At 39.8% G+C, this 21,107-nt stretch overlaps 1 protein-coding gene across 1 annotated transcript in view; it reads left to right on the plus strand.

The window, feature by feature from the left end:
• Positions 1-4,774: 4,774 nt before the first annotated feature.
• The window catches only part of THOC6 (THO complex 6), a gene marked incomplete in the record, with an annotated part of 295,129 nt that continues 278,796 nt past the window's right edge, over positions 4,775-21,107 (plus strand). The window contains 1 exon segment of the mRNA XM_044086675.1: positions 4,775-4,887. Within this exon segment, the coding sequence (XP_043942610.1) occupies positions 4,805-4,887 (83 nt within the window).

A 21,107-nucleotide genomic window follows, 5' to 3' on the forward strand; every position in this document is an offset into this window, starting at 1 on the left:
TATGATGCAGGTGTGTGTGTGTGTGTGTGTGTGTGTGTGTGTGTGTGTGTGTGTGTGTGTGTGTGTGTGTGTGTGTGTGTGTGTGTGGTGTATTGCTTCTTAGAAGAAGACAGTATTGATGTAGGTGAAGAAGCTTGTGTAGAAACAACATTCAGGGCATTTAGAGTCTTAAAGTTTATATTAATGGAGTTTCAGATAAACTGATTGGAAATACCACCCACAGTGACATTATAATCAAAGACTGGGGGCATAGTGATCACCTCCACTGGCTCCTAAGTTATGCCTTTCTTCGAACAAAGCCATTTTTATAGCTAATTATCTTAACTGAGATGGTGTAAACTGCTGTGAAACACCGATTTTAGTTTTATACTTTTACTCCAGTCTTTTGAGAGTTTCCTTAAACTGTAATCCTTTTTATCCTTTAGCACTGGCAGACTTTTATGATTATTGATAAATATTTCACTATAAGCTATGGCATGCTAAATTATTAAAATTTGGTCTGCGCATGTGCACACACACACACACACACACACACACACACACACACACACTTTTAAGACTACAGTTTCCTGATTCTTGAGGTTTAGTGACCAAAACATATGAACTTGTGAGACAAAGTACATATGAAAACTGCATCTTAGTATTTTAGACTTGGGAAGGTCTTCCCACATCACCCTGCTTTGTTATTCAAATTCCAAGGTCACCATTGCCTTGGGGAAGTAACAAAGCAATTAAGAGTTAAAGCTCCCAGACCTTGCATCCCTACTAAATTTGCACTGTACTGCATAAGTATGTAAATGTAGAAACTTGTGTCAAGTACTTGAGAGCTGAATGTCATGTTTTTTGTTTAAGGTAGGAGTCAAACAGGGGTCATTACTGAGTCGTGCATGAACACCGGCTATTTTACTTGTTTTGCTAGCAAATAGGATTTGGGAGACCTTTCAATAATTTAATCTCTTGTAGTGCACTGTCCATCTGCATCGTTTTATGTACTCTTGTATTAACCAGCAGGTTACTTGGCCTGATACCATGCCTGACTTTTTGTAATAATCCTTTGAATCAGTGGATTACCAGGTTAACAGCTGAGTAAAGAGTGGCATATAGCAACAGTGGTCCCTCTCCACAAAGGTGGTGCCTCAACGGATCCTGGAAACTATCGCCCCATAAGCCTGACTAGCTTGGTCTGCAAAGCTATGGAAAGGATCATCCTGGACCTCATAAATAAGATATTGGGGACCTACAGACACTGGATCCTACCCAGTTCGGCTTTAAGGGCAGATCCTGCCTCTTAAACCTGGTTGATTTCTTTGAAACAGTCACCAAGGCCATTGACGAGGGGAAGGTGGTCCACACAGCCTACCTGGACCTTGCAAAAGCCTTCGATACAATACCCCACTCAGGCATTATAGATAAGCTCGCCAGCTTAAATATAAACCCCTATGTCACTAGATGGGTTGCAAACTGGCTGAAGGACAGAACCCACATGGTTAGAATTGCTGGAGCCATGTCAGACTCCAAACCAGTTAAAAGTGGCATCCCACAAGGCTCAGTCCTGGGACCTCTCTTGTTCGGTTTATATTTCTCGGAGGTACAGGCTAACACGGAAGGACTATGGCTGACCAAGTTCGCAGATGACTGCAAACTGGGCGCCATAATCGACTCTCCAGCCGACACAAGCATCCTACAAAAGGGCCTCATATAAACAGACAACTGGTGCCAGAGCCATGGCCTCAAGCTAAACGCCAAAAAGTGTATAGTCATCCCTTTGGCAAAAACAAAGTGCCCACAAATTACCACATAGGTGGTAATCCATTGGCACGGAAGAAGTAATTAGGGACCTGGGGACCCAAGTTGATAGCAATCTTTCATTTGACAACCACGTGGCCAAAGTGGTTAGAAAAACATTTTATATAGCCCACATAATCATGAAGGGATTCGCATCTAGATCAGGGGAGGTCATCGTGCCTCTTTACTCATCCCTCATCAGGCCCATAATTGAGTACAATGCCCCTTTTGGGATGTACCTTACCAGACACCTGCAGCAACTGGAAAAACCCCAAAAGTACCTCACCAAGAGGATCAAAGGGCTCAAACAGATTCCATATGCTGCCCAGTTAAAGAAACTCCAGCTCTACTCAGTGGCATACCGCCTGCTCAGAGGCGATCTGTGCCTGACGTATAAAGCCATGTCCAACCCGGAATTAATGGACATGCTGCACCTCAGAAAATCCAAATCCCATCAAGCTACGTGCTCGAGAGACTTGAACCTCAGCACTGAAATAAAAAGGACATGCTGGAGGGACAGATTCATAACCCAGAGGCTCCCTTCACTCTGGAATAAAATCTCAGTCCAGGTTAGGCAGAGACCCTCATTGACTCTCTTCAAGAGGAATCTTGATGAGTGGATGGGAGATGGTAGGTTTACCCCGGGTATCACTTCTGTGTCACTGTTAGACAGAGGCACAGTATACTAACCTCAAAAAAGGGCATAGCAAAATTCATTTAAAATGGGTGGCGAAAGCCAAACACACTCTGGCTAGGCTTGTAAATGCCCTAGGGCAGATAGCCTAGTATGAACCTATGAACCTATAACTAAGTACAGAACCAACGTAGGTATGTAATACAAAATGAAGGAATGAGGGTTGCATTTTGGCAGTAGAGTTAAATCTGGGTAAAACTGTACAGTAAGAACTATTGGCTGAAACTGATGGGAGGTGACATCTGCTAAGCCTAGAAGCCAGCCGTGGGAGAGGACATGATAGGTATGTGAGTATTTGTTGTGACCAGATGATGTTACACAGCTTTTGCTGTACATTGGGAGGGGGATGGTAGGAGAAAGCAGCTGCTGTTTTCGTCTTATTGTATTATATCGGGAAGCACTGGTATCCCACCAGCGGCTTCTTCATTTTCACTGCCACACTTTTGCTATGACTTTGGCAGTTCGTCTCTTTCGCTTTATAAAGTTCAGGCCCAAAAGCAGGTTTTGATAAGATCCACCTGCCTTGCAGGCTTTTATTGTGTGTCCTTTGAAGTGTCTTTCGTATGACAAGCTTGCAGGGCTAAGTTTGTGAATATTTGAGTTAGTACAGAAAGCACTAGGACCTACTGGTTCCTGCCATGAAAAGGAGGAATAATGTGATGACCGGTGTTGGGAGGCAGAGAATGTTCTGGGAAGATGGCCTGAATACAGTGCCAGCTTGGATAAAGTGTGATGTTCTACACCCTTTGTTTACACAGACAGTAGTAATTAAGTGTATCAGTCTGCAGGTGGAAACTGGGAGGAGGGGGGTTCTGAAAAAGCTGAAAATCCTTAATCATGCGTGATGTATGTCTGAGCATGATGGAGGGGGATTGTCTGTGATCAGGCAGGATTTCTGGATATAATTCAAATAAATGGCACATTGAGTGTGTGCTCTTACTACACAATTCTTTTCTCAACACTGTTGGAACTTCTGACACAGAAAGGCTGGCAAGTTCTCTGAACAGACGAGTTGTAAGATTATGATATGTTTGAATTACATACAGGATCCATCAGAGAGCTGGGGTGATTGTGATCCCCAGATCAAGGAATTGCCACTGTAACGAGTTTCATTTAAATGCTGTGTACACGTAGCTTTTCCCTAATGTCTTCACATTGTACAGAATCTAAAAGCTCTGTTAACTGCTCACAAAACCTAGCAGAATCTAGTCCTTGATCAGCTCTCCCTTTTCATTTGCATGTGCATGCAACCTTTCTCAAGTACCCCATGGTTATTCTGAGTGTTGCTTAATTTCACCTTATTTCACGTATGTGGAAGTGCGTTGATTTTGAAACCTTACTTTGGGTCAGCTTGTTATTTACAAGGTATGTAATTTAGGCAGAATAATACCTCATGTCTTGCAAGGATGAAGCTGGTGTTTACTACTTTAGACCTGACCTCTCCAAATTAAGTTGAGATTTGCTTTAGCAGTCTTTTTAAGGTCAGAAATTGTCCGGATGTCTGTATATATCACATAGCGGAATGAAGCCCTGACTATGATTGAGATTACCTGAATTCCATTAGTAGCTTAAGCTCTGAAAGAGGGAACGGGGGAGTTTGAGAGTGATCTGATTATGTCGGCCTTCCCATCCTTGGGGAAGAGATTTGGTGGTTCGGGTTGGCCATTTTGCTAAGGTTGATGGAGGCCTGCATGACAGTGTTAGCCACAGCACCATGGACCATGGGCTTAGTGATTCCAGGATGATGCTGATGGTGGTGGTAGCCAGCATGGAGCCTGTGTCTAGGAGTGCCTTCATGGTGATGTGGATGACCACGTAATCTGTACCCCGGGAGATTGGGGCCATAACTGAAGCAGCCTTCATGGCTGCCTGTTTGCCTGCTGTGCCAAGGAATCCTCTGCCCTTGTGGATGAGGTAACAAAGTGCAGTGGTGGCAGCTTAATTTTCACCAGGCATGGGTCACCTAAAAAACGACCTATTAAAGAAGAAATTGCCCACTCACCCATTAATATTTATTCTGTTTTAATCATTTTTTCATTAACACAGCATGGCTCTGTTTCTGTCCTTGTTTTCATGAGTTTTAGGTGACAGTGCTCTGAATTTCTCCGTTTTCAGACATGAGAAGGAAAGAACTCTGACAAGTTGTGCTTTGCATTCAGGTAAGTTTTAGTTGTTTATCCGTGTATCTGAAATGGAAGTTCATTTGCTAGCACTTGGTGCTGCTGGAAATGTAATACATCATGGTCTCAGATTGCTGCCTGGTACAATGCTGATCTTTCGCTTTTCTTCCAGGTTGACTTGCAGCGCCGCTTGGAGCTATTGCATATGACAGTTTTCTGCCAGAGTTTCTCTCCGTGTGGCAAGTACCTTGCAGCCGGCAACAACTATGGGCAGATTGCTGTTTTCAGGTGAGTGTAATATGCTGCAGTTTCAAATATGTTTGATTTCATTCTGGATTATTTTTAAATGTATTATTCTTCAGGCATGATCACAACAGGGAAGATTTAGTGAGCACACTGTCCTTGATGACACGTTCTGTAATGGCTGCTAGATCTGTTGTAGTGCTGAGACTGTTTTTTATTGGCTATGCATACTGAAGAAGTATACCAGCTGGGTCAGTGTAGATTCTTGAAAGGAAGTCAACTTTACCAGTCCTACTGACCGTCGGCTACAGAAGGTAATCCTGCCCAAAGCAGCTGACAGCTGCAGTCTTCCAGAATATACCAGGCACTGAGGTAAGTTGTCAAGGTAACGTACGTCTCCAAAACTGCTGGGAGCAAATAAGTAGACAGGAAATGGTAATATAGTAAAATGAGGCCAAGAAGTCTGGGCTGGAGGTTCGAGACTGCCTTCCCCGTCAAGGACTGATATTATTGTATAGGCAGAGAGAGAAGGGAGAGGAAAAGGTAATATAGTAGGATGAGGCCAAGAAGTCTGGGCTGGAGGTTCGAGACTGCCTTCCCCATCAGGGACTGATATTATTGTATAGGCAGAGAGAAAAGAGAGAGGAAAAGGTAATATAGTAGGATGAGGCCAAGAAGTCTGGGCTGGAGGTTCGAGACTGCCTTCCCCATCAGGGACTGATATTATTGTATAGGCAGAGAGAAAAGAGAGAGGAAAAGGTAATATAGTAGGATGAGGCCAAGAAGCCTGGACTGGAGGTTCGAGACTGCCTTCCCCATCAGGGACTGATATTATTGTATAAGCAGAGAGAGAAGGGAGAGGAAAAGGTAATATAGTAGGATGAGGCCAAGAAGTCTGGGCTGGAGGTTCGAGACTGCCTTCCCCATCAGGGACTGATATTATTGTATAAGCAGAGAGAGAGGGGAGAGGAAAAGGTAATATAGTAGGATGAGGCCAAGAAGTCTGGACTGGAGGTTCGAGTCTGCCTTCCCCATCAGGGACTGGTATTATTGTATAGGCAGAGAGAGAAGGTGATAGGGGAGTCATAAGTCAGACCTGTTCTGCTAATTTTTGTCTAATCTAGAACAGAAGCTGTAGTTTAAAAGAGGATAATTAGCAGGGCATGTGAAGTGTTGCATGATAACTATACGAATCAGTTCAGAAGAGGTTGGAAAATATTGGGAAGACAGAGAGCCTGCAAAAGCATTTTTCAGGGGAACATTGTGAGGGCATATGTACAGCAAAGGTCTTAGGAGCAAATAACTTGGAAGGGAAAGGTAGTACTGTGAGATGAGGCTAAGCAGTAGTTGGGACTGCTTTCCCCAATGGGCAAATCGAAAGGTACATGAGGAATGATAGTAGATGTTTTAGTAGAAGAGAAGCAGCTGTTAAAGTGCTAAATAGTAGAGCACAGCTAATGATCAAATGACATCAGAGCAGCTTGTAAAAGGAGAATGAAAAGGAAATTTGCAAAGCAACAGTGGAAGGACTTAAGTATAGCTGCCAGGCATGTAGAAAACGTTCAGAAGGTTTAGGGGTTTGGCTTGGGGTGAATGCATAGATATTTTATACCTCAGGCAAACCACAAAGAACTTCCTCGTAGATAAATGCTGGAGATGTGATTGGGAACATAGTTTTGGGAGTGTAATGAGATGGCAGATTTAAAAAAATCTCTACGGAGTACTCTGTCAGAAATATTGGGGAAACAAATGGGTGTAACTAAGGAAATAATTCTTTCTTTTGAGCTGGGACACAGGAAGTGATTGCCTAGACACCTTAAGGCCTTAAGTTGTATTCTGTTGGCTGGAAAAAAAAATCACTAGAAAATAGAAATCAAAATGTCAACCAACTGTATCTGAAGTATTGAATATTGTAAAAAGAGATCAAATAAATGGAAGAGGGATCTTTAGAAACCAGAAGGACCAAGTTAAGCAGAAGTAAATGGAAATTGTGGGAACAATACATGCAGAATAATGTTCAGGAGGCAGAGTGAGCGTTAAGGGAAGGCAGGAATTGAGTGATTTATGTAATGCTGGACAGAAAGACAGTTATGATAAAGAACATTTGTAATATATAATGTGTGTAAATGGAAAAAATGTTAATATGGCTTGTTCTTTTCTATTAGTGTATGAGTGCCTGTGTCTTAAATGATACTTTAATAAAGGTGTTTTTAAACAAAAGTAGAGTCTCTTAAGTTTATTGGATTTAGAAGTATAAAATCATACTGTTAGCATTCTGTTTTTAAATTAGGCCAAGACTGGTTGTCTGTATTGATATATTTGTAATGGGTATTCTTTCAGCATATATAATTCATATTGAACCAACTAGTGTAGGGCTACGCCCCTTGGTACACGAGAGAGAAGTGTAGGAAAATGCCTCCAGAGGTTGCGGAAGAATTTAGAGCACAATATAAAAATATTGGCTGCTGTAAGAACTTTTGTATGAGTGAAATCAGCAGGTTTCTCATTCGTGATTTGTATGTTTTTGTTTGTACTGCATAGAATTGGAGGACATAGCTGATGATTGTGCGACCTTAAGTAGTGCTGTTAAAAGTAACCTGTAATTTTTGAACGTCTTTTAGGTCGTTCATCGTGTTTCGAGGTTGAACTGTTAAAGATATAACTATATAATAAGATGTTGCTGAGTGCAGAAACACGGTATCTTGTTTTGAGGTTGAACTGGTAAAGCTATAACTATATAATAAGATGTTGCTGAGTGCAGAAACACGGTATCTTGTTTCGAGGTTGAACTGGTAAAGATATAACTATATAATAAGATGTTGCTGAGTGCAGAAACACGGTATCTTGTTTCGAGGTTGAACTGGTAAAGATATAACTGTATAATAAGATGTTGCTGAGTGCAGAAACACGATATCTTGTTTCGAGGTTGAACTGGTAAAGATATAACTGTATAATAAGATGTTGCTGAGTGCAGAAACACGGTATCTTGTTTCGAGGTTGAACTGGTAAAGATATAACTATATAATAAGATGTTGCTGAGTGCAGAAACACGGTATCTTGTTTCGAGGTTGAACTGGTAAAGATATAACTATATAATAAGATGTTGCTAAGTGCAGAAACACGGTATCTTGTTTCGAGGTTGAACTGGTAAAGATATAACTATATAATAAGATGTTGCTGAGTGCAGAAACACGGTATCTTGTTTCGAGGTTGAACTGGTAAAGATATAACTATATAATAAGATGTTGCTGAGTGCAGAAACACGGTATTTGGGCAGTCACTGGCCAGGCTTGAACAGAACTCTCGAGAGTTTAGTCAAGGCAGCCATATTCATGCACTTTGCTGATCTCCCCCCTCTTCCTTTGGAACTGCTGTTTAGCCAAGTATATATGCCTCATAGCATTTGAATGTCTAAGCGTTGTGAACTATGAGAGCTGATTGTATTCTATGTTCACATTTTCTGATACGTCTTTGCCAATCAGATGCAAGTCTGCACATAGTGTATATTGATATCTGCCTGTATTCTTTGTCTATATTTTTCTAAACCTCTCTGCCTGAGTTTCACTCAGTGATGTATGTACTATCTCTTTTTTGGTATGTGGAGCTTTTCTCCCTGAAAATGGACATATATCCATTCGGACTATCCCGGTCAACAAATGTAAAATAAATAAATAACTGAGATTGTATGTTGGTCGAGCAGTGTTCGACTTCTAGATGGAGGATGGCAGCCCAGCCCGTTTCTGCTGTTATAAACAGCAGCGCTGCTACATCTGACTAACATCATACGCATCAGTGGAAAGGGAAAATAGGGAAAAAGAGGTAGGAGTTATCCAGTGGTAGGGTCCAGCACCACACCATTGCTGACTGGAATAAGGTAACAAGCTCGCACGTTGGATTAGATGTATCTGCACTTGTAGTACTCATTCACTAACCATGGAGAAATCCATCTGGGAATGATTAACGACTTCACTAGATGTGAACTGACTGTGGTATGCCAAAGGTGAAGCAGTTGGTTAGCAAGACCAAATACTAACTTTGTCATTGCATTTGAAGAGACTGTATACTGTAAGGTTATAAGGCACTTTAGGTATGAGATGGACACCCAACTAGAGTGAATGCTAAGTGATTATGTCTGAAGAGACAGTGTACCATAAGATTATAAGGCACTTTAGGTTAGATGTTAATTCACCTCCCTGTGTTCTTTTTGGACTTTATTTGGAGTATTTTATATGCTTTCTCTTTGCTGTGTGTTCATTTGTGGCACAGGTTTAGGGTACTTTGGACAGGATGTTAACTGATTTTCCTGTCCTCAGTTTTGGCACTGGTTTGGGACACTTTCAATGTGATGTTTACCGACTTCCTATTCATTTTTTAGCAGTGGTTTAAGACGCTTTGGGTAAGATGCTAACTTACTACAGGTTAATTTATTGTCACTTGTTAGGGACACTTTGGATAAAGTGTTAATTCTCCATCCAGTTTTCTTTTTTTTTAACTGGTTTGGGATATGTTGGATAACATCCTAAGTGGCTACCATGTATTCATTTTTTGGAGTTATTTGGGGGCACTTTGGATAACAAGTCACTACCCTATTTTCATTTGTGGTGCTGATTTGGGATACTTTGATTCCAGTGAGTTACCTTATTCAAACAGTAAGCTGCGTCTACTTTTCACATAATAGACTCAATTTTGCATCCAGGAAAGTACGTTTAGACTACAGCACTTATCTTACCTTTAAATCATTTTTGTGTCATTCCTTATTTGTGTTGGTTCTGAAGTTAAAGCTATTAATTGAGGTAATTTACAGTTTGCGGTGCATTTTCATGCATGTCTGTGGTGTGCCTAGGTATTTAAGTCATGTTTTAGTGAACTCTTTCATTTTTCTGCATTTTTACTATTTCTTTTCTGAATCTACCTACAGCTGTAAATTGATTTGAGTTTTATAGTTTCCGTTATTTTCTGAGCTCTTAAGTGGATTAATCAGCATTGCTGCATCAAATTACTTTTTCTTTAGTTACTTTCAGACGTTAAACAGACAGTTTTGGACAGCTGTGTGAGTTTTTATGTAGAGCTTGTGTTAATTAAACCTAGTGGTAGTGAGGGATTTCTGAAGTTCTGGGATGATGAACACTATTGGCTAATGCTTTAAGCTGTCCTCCGCCTCCATTTTCTTTTAGTATTTCATATTACACAAGCAGTCAGCCATCTTTATCTTTAAGATGCGAGAAAGATGAAAGCTCTCCTGAAGCTAAAACCTAGCAAAGCATTTAGACTTCATTTTGCATCCAGGATGTACATTTACATTTCTCCACTTTAACATTTTAGTCCATTTTTCCCTAACCATCCTTTTCCTTTTGTGCTTTTAAACTTGGAGGCTTTGAGCTGTCTCCCCTACTATATATCTGGCCTTGGAAGGTCCTCCCAGTCTATCTCCTCTGCTCATTTTGCTGAGCACTGAGACATCAAGCTGTCAAGGCCCTCCCCTTAAACTGTTAAAGCTTGCGTTAGCCCCAGTTTCATACATTTTCCAACTCTAACCTATTTAAAGGAGAACCACACCAACAGACTCAAAAAACATGTTTATTTCATCATGGTTTGGTGTTTCCTATATTTAACACCACTCTGGGACTATTTACAGTTTTTTTAATGTTTTTATACGTAATTTCTTAGTCTGACCACATGGGGTCTGGCATCTTGGAAGTAATTCTGATTCTTTAGTTTGCCTCCAGGTATCCCACAATGCAGTGCTGTCTGTAAAAAAATTACATCACACAGGCCTCTTTCTTCCTAAAGTTCCTGTCACTGCATTGATTTTACATACATACACTACTGTCTTTCAGTCAGTTTTAAGTAACATTTCATGCCGTTCAATTACTATTTAAAACACAAACAGTGCAAATGCCACAGAACAGACTTTCAAAGTGCTTTTTACTGCTGCTTCTTTTTGGAATGGTTAAACTACAGTCTTTCTTTTGTAAAGCCTGAATTGTACTACTTTTGACTCATCTCCCATCCCCCTTCACACCTAACTTCCCTAGCTGTCAAAGTGCTAAGGTTAATTTGAGCGGTTACTTGCTGTGATTGACAGCTCACAGCAGTTGACTTGACTCATGTACTGTTTCCTTGCTTTAGTCTTTACTTGCTGTATGGGTAAGGGAAGGACCAGGGAGCTGTGACATCACAACATGGGTGGGTTTTTGGGACGGTAGTGGGAATGTCAGTTTGAGGGAAATGGCCAGAAAACTACCTGCATTCAGTGGCCTTGATGACATCAGTGAATTGGAGACTGCAGCAAGCTTTTCCAGAGTGGGGCTGAAGTTTTTTGAAAGTGAATCCACCACAGGTACAGTAAGGTACTGTTCTAGTGGGGAGAAACAGTCAATTTAAAATATTTTAAATATTGTGTTGTTGTTTATTCATAGCAGGGGCAGTAAACAGGGAGAAAAAAGACAAAGAAGTTGAGCATTTAAAAATAGAATCCCGTTGTTGTCCTTTTAAGTAGTACTTAGAGTTGCCTAGTGTGGTACTGTTATTTCTGCATTTTTGCCACTTGTAATATTTTTTATCAAAAGTAATGTGTTCTGGAACCTTGCTAGTATAGCTTCATTTGCAGTTGTGGGAGAATTGTGGATTACTGCACGATCTGAGCATCATTTATACATTATACTGCACTTCGAACTTCAAAAGTAGACTGTATTTGAAGTCAGTATGGTACCCTGATCTTGTAGTTGCATTCATAATTGTGGGATGATTGTGAATTACTGTAAGATCTGAGTCTCATATAGTCAGTTATTACTGTATTTTTCCACAGATTGTGTACCAGCAAATCTCTGCCTGGTCTGGGTCCTTAAACTGTTGTTTGGATTGCAGTAGTTGAAACAGTGACATTTCTGCTGCAGGTTTTGCACTTGTGCTTAGACATCTGTTTACATTCCAGTTCTGCTGCGGGAGTCTCGTATTCTGCTTATTTGTCCAGTGACTTCTTTTTGTTACATTGTTACTTTTCTCCGTTGTTCTTGTGTCTTATACACTGTTAACCTCCATCTCGGCTCCCACTCGTGTATCAAGTACAACTGTCCCTTCTGTTTGTACATTGATCACAGTTTTTCACTGTAAACATTTCTGAAATTTTAACCTATCTGGGGTCATTGACCTGTATGTAACTGAGAGTCATTGAACCAAGTGAACTGTGATTTGCTGCAGGTTCTTAAGTCACAAAACTAAACTATTGACTTCATTTGAGTACATTCCACTGTAGCTTGTCTGCTATAAACTGCACAAAGCTGCAACTACCCAGGATCTTTTTTCAAGACTTTGAGAAGTATGGTAAACCCTAAACTGTGAGAAACGAGCTTTTCATCAAAAAAAAAAAGAAGAAAAAAGCTGCAGTAGGTGCACTTTCACCATTAGACTCACTTGTATAGTGGATTGTCTACATAAGTGTTTTTTTTTTGTATGAGACCTGCAAAATCTGTACAACCTTAAAAATGTAGGTTTGAGGCTCAAATAACCCACACCAGGTGCAAAATAAATGCACCTTGAGCTGCAGTACACCCCCAGCCAGTTAACTAGGCATTTCCCAACACCTTAATTTTAGGTCCGTTCAACGTTATCTTAAAACAAACGCCTGCAGTTATAGTTACCCCTGCCCCACCCAAGTTATTCCTGTCTAAACAGTGAAGCAACACTTCACACAACTTCTGTAACCAGCCTGATTGAGATGGGTATTGAGACAGTGCTAGAATTGTCTCATGCTGTGTGATGGTCACCTACTACTCAAACAGAATAATAGTGTGTAAGAGAGAGAGATATAATATAAACATCCGTAGAGACAACACTCTCACACACATTAAACAGACACCAAAGTCATCAGCAGTACACCACACAACACATCTCTCCAAGGTCATCGCAGTCCACATAATCCATTATATGCTGAAATTCTAAAGATTAATTTGCCTTAAACTCAGACATTCAAAATGCAACACAGGCACAAAGTACACTCAGCAAGTTAAACTCGCCTCCTCACAAAGTGCAAGGAGTTCCAAAGTCTTGGATGCTGAGCCCATGAGGCAGGCATCGACACAACCAAACCTTCTAGTTATAGGCGACTCCACTGTAAGACATACAAATGTGATTTTACCAGGCTGAGCAAGGAAAGAATGACAGCTGCTTTTCTGGTGCCAGGATCTGTCGCATCACACGTGCACTCAAGTCCTTAAACAACAAGTGCCGGTGTGACTCTGTCCTGGTATATGTGGTTGTCCATAACTTGAGATGTACCTCTCTGGACAGTGAATGACGAAAGACTTGATTGAGCTCTCACACTGTGTCTCCCAGGCAGGTATGTGGCTAGTGTTGAGCAGCATTCTATCCTCTCTAAAGAGGATGTCGAATATAAACAAAACATGACTTCAGTAATTGGCATAGTTTTTGGTGTCATTCAAAGTGGGTCCGATATTTGTCAGCCTGGGAGGTTTGATCAGTAAACCGTGTTGTTTCATCAGGGATGACCAGCATATGCTCCTTCCAGGATTTCAGTTATTGGCAAAGACATTGTCCAGCCCCTCATAGTACATTTTTTTAGGCAGTGCCAACCTGATAAAGCAACCAAAGGAAAATATAAAGGTGGTGTTGATCAGTGCTAGAAGCCTAAACAAGCAACTCTACTCCCTAGAAGTCCTTCTCACCCTGGAGGACATAAATGCCTGAGGGGTGTCTGAAAAGTGGTTTAAAACTGAGGCTAGTGCCCCAGCTGTATAGGGCTATAATGCTTTCCACATGTTTAGACCAGCAACTGTGCAGGAGATGTCCCAGTCTTCATCCAGAGGAGGCTCGCATCAAGGCTGGTAAAGCAGCATGATGACCTAGAGCTTCTTCATGTCCAGATGACCATCAGAAAGGTCCGGTACCGTATATTAGCTAGCTCTAGAACTTTCTCTATAACCCAAGGAAACCTAACTCTTACCTACAGAAAATGGAATCACTTAGTATTAAATCCACCGCCATTTATCTAGATAATCAAATCTATCCAACTGTAGACCAGATTAGAGTCGAGCTCAACAGGGTCTTCTTTCCCTGCTGATTCTGCCAAGCCCATTCCCTTGGCTATTGTTTCGCTAGATAGTAAGTAGGAACAGTGGGAATCTCGTTCATCCATTCATGCACGTCACTAATTAGATGACAAGGCATTTGGCTACCTTAAGAGGGTAATCGTTACTCCCACCGTTTACCTGTGCTTCATTGAATTTCCACTACACCACTACTAGTGAACAAGCATAGAGATTCTTGGACTTCGTGAATTCAAGCACCCTAGAACAATTGAACAATTAGTCAGATTATCCACTGGGGTGGGGACAATATTTTGAATCTTGTCCTTATTACTGTGGGGACATCTCACCCCCATCCCTTGCATAGCTTAGTCACTTGTTGGGTCTGACCTTAAAACAGTTGTTTTGAAATAAAACTGAAACCACAGACCCCTTCCACCCAGTGTACCTTTAGAAATTTCTCTAAATCAAGAGTCCAAGTGATACATTGGCAAGCTTCAGATCCCCAACAAATCTAGTTAACTCCGTTGAAATGTACACCAGTACAGTATAGCAGCATGTGAACAGCTGCATAGATGCAGCTGTCCGCTAAAGGACTAAGCACAGGGCAAACCTGAGAAATGAAACAAACTCCCATGGAGGGACTGTAATATTAAGCTTTACAATAAAAGGAAGAGAAGTTTGACTAAAAGTAATGAGTAATTCCTAGAATGATAGAGCTTGTCATTGAAACTAAACAGTTCAGGAGTTTAATAAAATCCACCAAAGCCAGGTCTGAGGCTAAAATTACCACACAAACCAAAAACTGTCAAAAGGCCTCCTTTAGTTGTGTTTATAAATCTCAGAAGTACAATGCACTGAGTTGATTGAGAAAGATATTAACTGCACTAAGGCTGAAGACATAATGCACTTTCATCTTTAACAGTAAAAACTTCATCAGAACTAACAAAAAACAAATCACTCCATTTATACAAGACTCAATGACATCATAGGCACAATAAAAACACCCCCTTAAAGAGACCCATAAAAGTATGTATGTGTATAAACATTTAACACTTCATGACTTAAAAGGTATAACAATGTCTCCTGGTTAAATTACATTTGGGGAAGTATTTCTACCTATCCAAAGCCAAAATGTTTAATAAAGGACTAATGGAAATATGTTCATTTAAAGCCAGCCAGTTTCCTGCATTCAAGTGTAACTGCCAGTACAATTCTCGTTTTTTACAAGTGACAGAGCTCCACCACGTATATCGGTCTTAATACCATCAATAACTGTAAATGTAAAGCTATCGCCATCATTTTCCATAATATGCTTGCTCAAAGCGTTTGTTTCCTTCCTAATTTTTATGTCGTACAGATGTTCGTGTATACGATTTTTAAGCTTTCGATCAGTTTTTTTTCCTATATAAAAACAGGAACATCTGGTACAGAAAGCACAATGTATGACTTTATCAGAACAACAGTTAAATCTAGACTGAATGACAACTTCCTTATTGTTTAATATTAAAGATACTGTCCTCAGGAGTTCTTGCTGTTAAGACGAAAGTGGTTATGGAATAAACGTTTTTTGTATATTAATTTTTTGTCTTGTTTTTTCGGGGACTTCTCCAGTGTACAGGAGCTTTCCATCAACTGTTCTGGCAGCCTTTTCCTGGATTTAGTTGGTTTGGTGTTTTTTCTTATATTTTGTTTGTTTTTATGGCTACCGTACTGAGGATGGATGACTCTGCTCCACTTTATTCACAGGACTCTGACTTTATAGCCTTACAACAAGCAAGTTCATAACCTTACTACTACTGTGCAACAACTTTCACAAAGAGTGGATTCTGTTTTGAACACGCACCGTTGTGATGTCATTGGTGATGCGAGACATGCTTGCAGGTGCCCTCTCGTTCTCCAAGTAGATTGCAGAGCATCCTTTCTGGGCCATATTTGTCTGTTTATTCAAATCTAAGGAATTTGAATGGGGAAACCTCTTTGGCTTCCTTGCCTGATGCTTCAGGTACCTCCATGGTTGTGGGCAGCATACTTCAAACTTGGAACTTTGTAATGATACGGTTCCTGTCCTTAAAGACTGGTCATCTGCCTCTATACATCTGCATGAGGTAAGAGTTACAAACGCTGTTCCAACAACAATTGAGAGTTTACTTCATGAGTTTGATTATAAACTCTCAAAAATAAAATGTCGGCAAATGGACAACTTCTACTTTTCTAGAGTGTATCAAGGAAGGTATCGTATTTAAAGGGTTGCAAATGTGGCGCTACCCTAATGGTTTGGAGGCTGGTTCTGAGTTGCATAAAGAATTAATTGCACTTTTTGACCAGCATGGCATGGAATATATGACATTAATTGTGAAGTACAATAAAGCTACAATTAATGACTTGATGGATTCCGTGACTGAGATTGATAAATTGATATGTGAAAACTCTAATTATGGTAACTTCAAATATGAATATCTTCGGATTTTTAAAAGTATTAATAACTTGGTTAACTCGATTAAAAATCATAAACTTAAGAAAATTTCAAGGGGTAAAAGAGACTATGGGAATGGTTTGGCCTATCCTGTACCACCACGATCACAAACTTGGGGCAATATGTTTGTTGATGTCAACGAGGGTGGTAGTGCTGGGGTTGCAGATAATATTCAGCACGGTAATTCCAGCCAGCCTTTCTTAGATGGAGAGGAATATCCACCCCTGCGGTGTTCAGAACGCCTAAGAAGCAAGTCCCGTCCACCTCTGGGCCAAACATGGTACCCATGCCAAGAGATTCCAGCAGATACAAATTGTCCTACCATATAATTGGAACAGGAGCGGAAGGTCTGTGAACAGGGGAAGGAGAGGTGCTCAGTCCAGATGGGACAATATGAACCAAGTTCAGTATCTGAGTTAGATTTTGGTGAACAATTGAGGGGAGGCTTGAATCCGTTTATATGGATTCTGTTTCATCCTTGGGAACTGATAATAACATACCCTCCCCTGATTCTGTCTTGGTGAACGAAACACCAGGTTTTTCCTTACCTGTATGTGATATTTTAACAAACTCTGTGGGTGATTTTAATGTTTACAGTTTTTCCTTAATGACTGTTGATGTTAATTATTGTGATTTATTTTCAAAAGTTTTTACATTTGTGCCTTATCAATGAGTTGACTTTGCTACTATGCTAATGGATTTGAAAATATATACCCGTAAACTAAATTTTAACATTTTGTTTCAAAATATCAGTTCTGACAATTTTATTACTCCTCTTTCCATTTCTAGTACTTGTAATCCCCCCTCCATCCCATCATCCAGGTTTTTGAGAAAATATGTGAATTGGGCATGCAAATAATTTTTCTAGGATTCACAGAATGAGAGATGGGAATTTTAACAAAATGGAAAATATTATTAAAGAAATAGTGTGGATTTTATAATGTGAGAATTATGAAACCTGATAAGGGGAAGGGATGGTTTTAATGAATAATATTGATTATTCTAGAAAAATGATGGAAACTTTGAATGGGAAAGCCTACTCTAAATTCTCAATCAATGAGTTGCGTGGTGCCTATAATAGAATAAGAAATGAACTTCAGGACCTGTTTGAGGGATCTATTTAAATTGAAATTTTGAACTACATGTCGGTACCACATTGTAGAATCCCAGTTAGGTTTTGACTACCCAAACTTCATAACAATCTTTATCAACTTCCCATGTGGCCAGTAGTGGATGGAAAACTATCAGTAACGCAATCTATAGCAAAATGTCTTGACATTAAGTTAAAAGAACTTGTCTATAATGAAGCACACATATGTAAGGATTCATCGAATTTTTTAAGTTAATTAACAACATACCTTTCAAAGAGAGTTACTTTTTTGTATTCAAGACATGTACTCTGTTATACCCCACACCACTGGTTTAGAATGGTTTAGTGAGTTTTTATATTATAAGTATTGGACATAGCAATGTTGTGTTATGTACACATCTACTAGAATTGGTGTTACAAAATAATTTTATTTTATTCAATAGAGGTCTTTTTACAGCAGGAAGGAGTGGCGATGCGGTCATCCTGTGGGGGTCTTTGTACTATCATTGTTGCACAGTGGGAAAAGAAGTTTCTTTTTCCATCTTCAGTCTCTAGACTCTAAGTGTTATACATGTTTCCTGGATGATGTGTTCACTTTATGAGATGGACCAACTGAAGAAATAGACTATTTTCTTTCCTATATAAATAACGCCACTAATTTTCTGAAATTTACCCATATATTTATTTTGATAACATCTCTTTTTTGGATGTCTTATTGATTAAAGATTATAAAACGAAAGGCTAGTATCTCAAATATATAGGAAAGAATCTTATTCCAACTCTTTCCTCCACTTTTCTAGTACCTACCCATCAAACAGAAAAAAAGCTATTGTAAAAGGGCAATTTGTACATGCAGCACGTACGGTTTCCACTGTGGAAGCGTTTCTTAATGAATGTGATAAACTTAAACAGATGTTTTAACAGCGGGGATTCCCTGGTACATTTATTATGGATATTATGGTTGAGGTCATTAATAAAAGGGAAAGAGGACATTTCATTCCTCTGTTATCGGATCATAATACAATGAGTGACCCCCCTGTCCTTGCAGATAATGAAAACAGTATGAAAAATGATGGACCTCTTTTGTGAACGTTTATACAGCGCACTGTTTCCAACTAAGAAACACTTTGTTTAAAATCGGTCTATAACCCAGAAGGGCACAAGACCATATGTGGGTGACAGTCCAGTGGTTGTTTTTAAAAAGGGTAAAAACCTTAAGAATATTTTTGAGATGAAAAAGAGTTCTACTACTACGAGGATGGGTTATACGAGTAAATATGGCACATGCAACTATTGTAAATTTATTTTTGAGGGTAGTATCTTTAATATTAACAATGATGAAGTTGTCATTCAGTCTAGATTTAACTGTTCCTCTGATAAAGTCATATATTGTGCTTTCTGTACCAGATATTCCATTTTTATATAGGAAAAACTGATCGAAAGCTTAAAAATCGTATATACGAACATCTGTATGACAAAAATTAGGAAGGAAACAAACGCTTTGAGCAAGCATATTATGGAAAATCATGGCCGTAGCTTTAAATTTACAGTTATTGATGGTATTAAGGCCGATATATGTGGTGGAGTTTGGTCACTTCTAGAAAAAAACGGGAATTGTACTGGCAGTTAAACTTGAATGCAGAAAAACTGTCCAGCTTTAAATGAACATATTTCCATTAGTCCATTCCAGGCCCCTCCACATCTTCCACTACAGACAAGTCCATTTTATTTACTTCTTTTAACTCCCAAAGTATAGTAAACAAAGTCCCAAACCTCCATGCTTGTCTCATACATAATAAACCTGACATCCTAACCATCTCTGAAACATGGTTAAAACCCCATATAAAAGACTCTGAAATTATTCCTCCAAACTACTCTATCATAAGAAAAGACAGGTCCCATAAAAAAGGAGGTGGAGTAGCTCTCCTATACTCATCCTCATGGTCAGTTACCCTCTATAGCAAACCTATTCCACACTTTAAAACACTGAACTACTCCTCACATTACTCCAAGTTAACCTACATAAACACATATCTATAGCCTCACTCTACATCCCCCCAGGGGATAATATTTCTACACTTGAAGATATCCTCTCCTGGCTCTCCAACAATATTAGCAATGAAACAATAATCTTAGGAGACATGAATATAAACTGAGCCTCCATTCAGTCTCCTAAAAACCTCCTAAAAACCCTCTTAATATCAACCTCTACAATTTTTCACAGCTAAGCAACTCTGTAACACACCCCTCAAAAAACCTCTCTAGCGGCAGTATTCTAGACTGGATTCTAGTCTCTCATCCCCATTATTTCTCTGACAGTGGCACTCTTCCTGATCCCCTTAGTGACCATATTCCCATCTTCACTCATCGACTCCCATCTCTCCTGCATCGCACCCATAATTATATTACTATCTGTAACCAAAAAAACTTTAACCCAACAACCTTTTCAAACTCTCTAATAGCAATTAACTGGAATTGTCTAAAAACATTATCTCTAGATAACGCAGTTGCCCGCTTCAACTCAATATTCCTAAAACTACTTGACTCACATGCACTCTTAAGGACTAAGAGAATTAAAATTAAAACAGCCCCTTGGCTAACCAAAAACACACTAGCAACTATGCGGCACAGAGGTAAAGTCTTTGCACACTACCAGAAAAACAAATCCCCCCTAGTCCATAATGAATATAAAATACTTCGAAATAAGGTAAAAAAGCTCATAATCTCTGATCGACAAAATTACTTTTCCACACTCCAAAACAATAATAAATCAAACCCTCAGAAATTCTGGAAAGGTATCTCTACTCTCCTTAACCCCAGCAAACAAGACACCCCTACCCCAGACCCAAACACTCCTGACCTAGATTTGGCTACCCAATTTAACTCATTTTCATTGAATCTATTTCCAAATTAACATCATCTTTCTCTAATACCACTACATTCTCCAATACTCCCCCACCAACACTCTACCCTGCACTGCTACTACTTCCTCATTCCCATCTACTAACTCGCGTTCCTCCACTCCTTCTCCTACTCTAACTACTTCATTATCTTCATCTGCCCCTAATTTCCCCCTCTTCACACTCTCCTTTTCTCTCATTAAAACCTATACCCACTTCTACTATAAAGAAACTCCTTCTGAAACTGAAGCCATGCACTAATGCTCCTGATAACATCCCTTCCTACTTCCTTAGCAAAGCTGCTGAAGCAGTCGCCTACCCCAGTAGCATCTTAATCAACCGCTCTATCCAAGAATGTATAGTACCCCAAATCTGGAAAAAGGCCTATATCATACCTTTACATAAAGGTGGCAACAGTAACGATGTTACTAATTTCCGCCTCATCGCTATTCTGTCCCCCATCTCTAAACTCCTAGAAAAGTGTATTCAACTACAACTCCTTCCACATCTCTTAGATAATCACCTACTAACTCCCACACAACACGGCTTCAGACCAAATCATAGCACTATGACTGCCCTCCTCTCCTTCCTTGAAACTGTAAATAACGCCCGTGACTCTGGCCAGATTGTTTCTACCCTACTACTCGACCTCTCTAAGGCCTTTGACACTGTCTCTCACAGCCTGCTACTAACTAAACTCTCAAAACTTAACCTATCTCCCTCCTCTTTGAACTGGTTCTCCAGCCACTTATCTA

Source organism: Protopterus annectens, chromosome 10.part0, assembly GCF_019279795.1.
Source record: "Protopterus annectens isolate FY-2018-M chromosome 10.part0, PAN1.0, whole genome shotgun sequence".
In the NCBI taxonomy this organism is placed as follows: Eukaryota; Metazoa; Chordata; order Ceratodontiformes; family Protopteridae; genus Protopterus; species Protopterus annectens.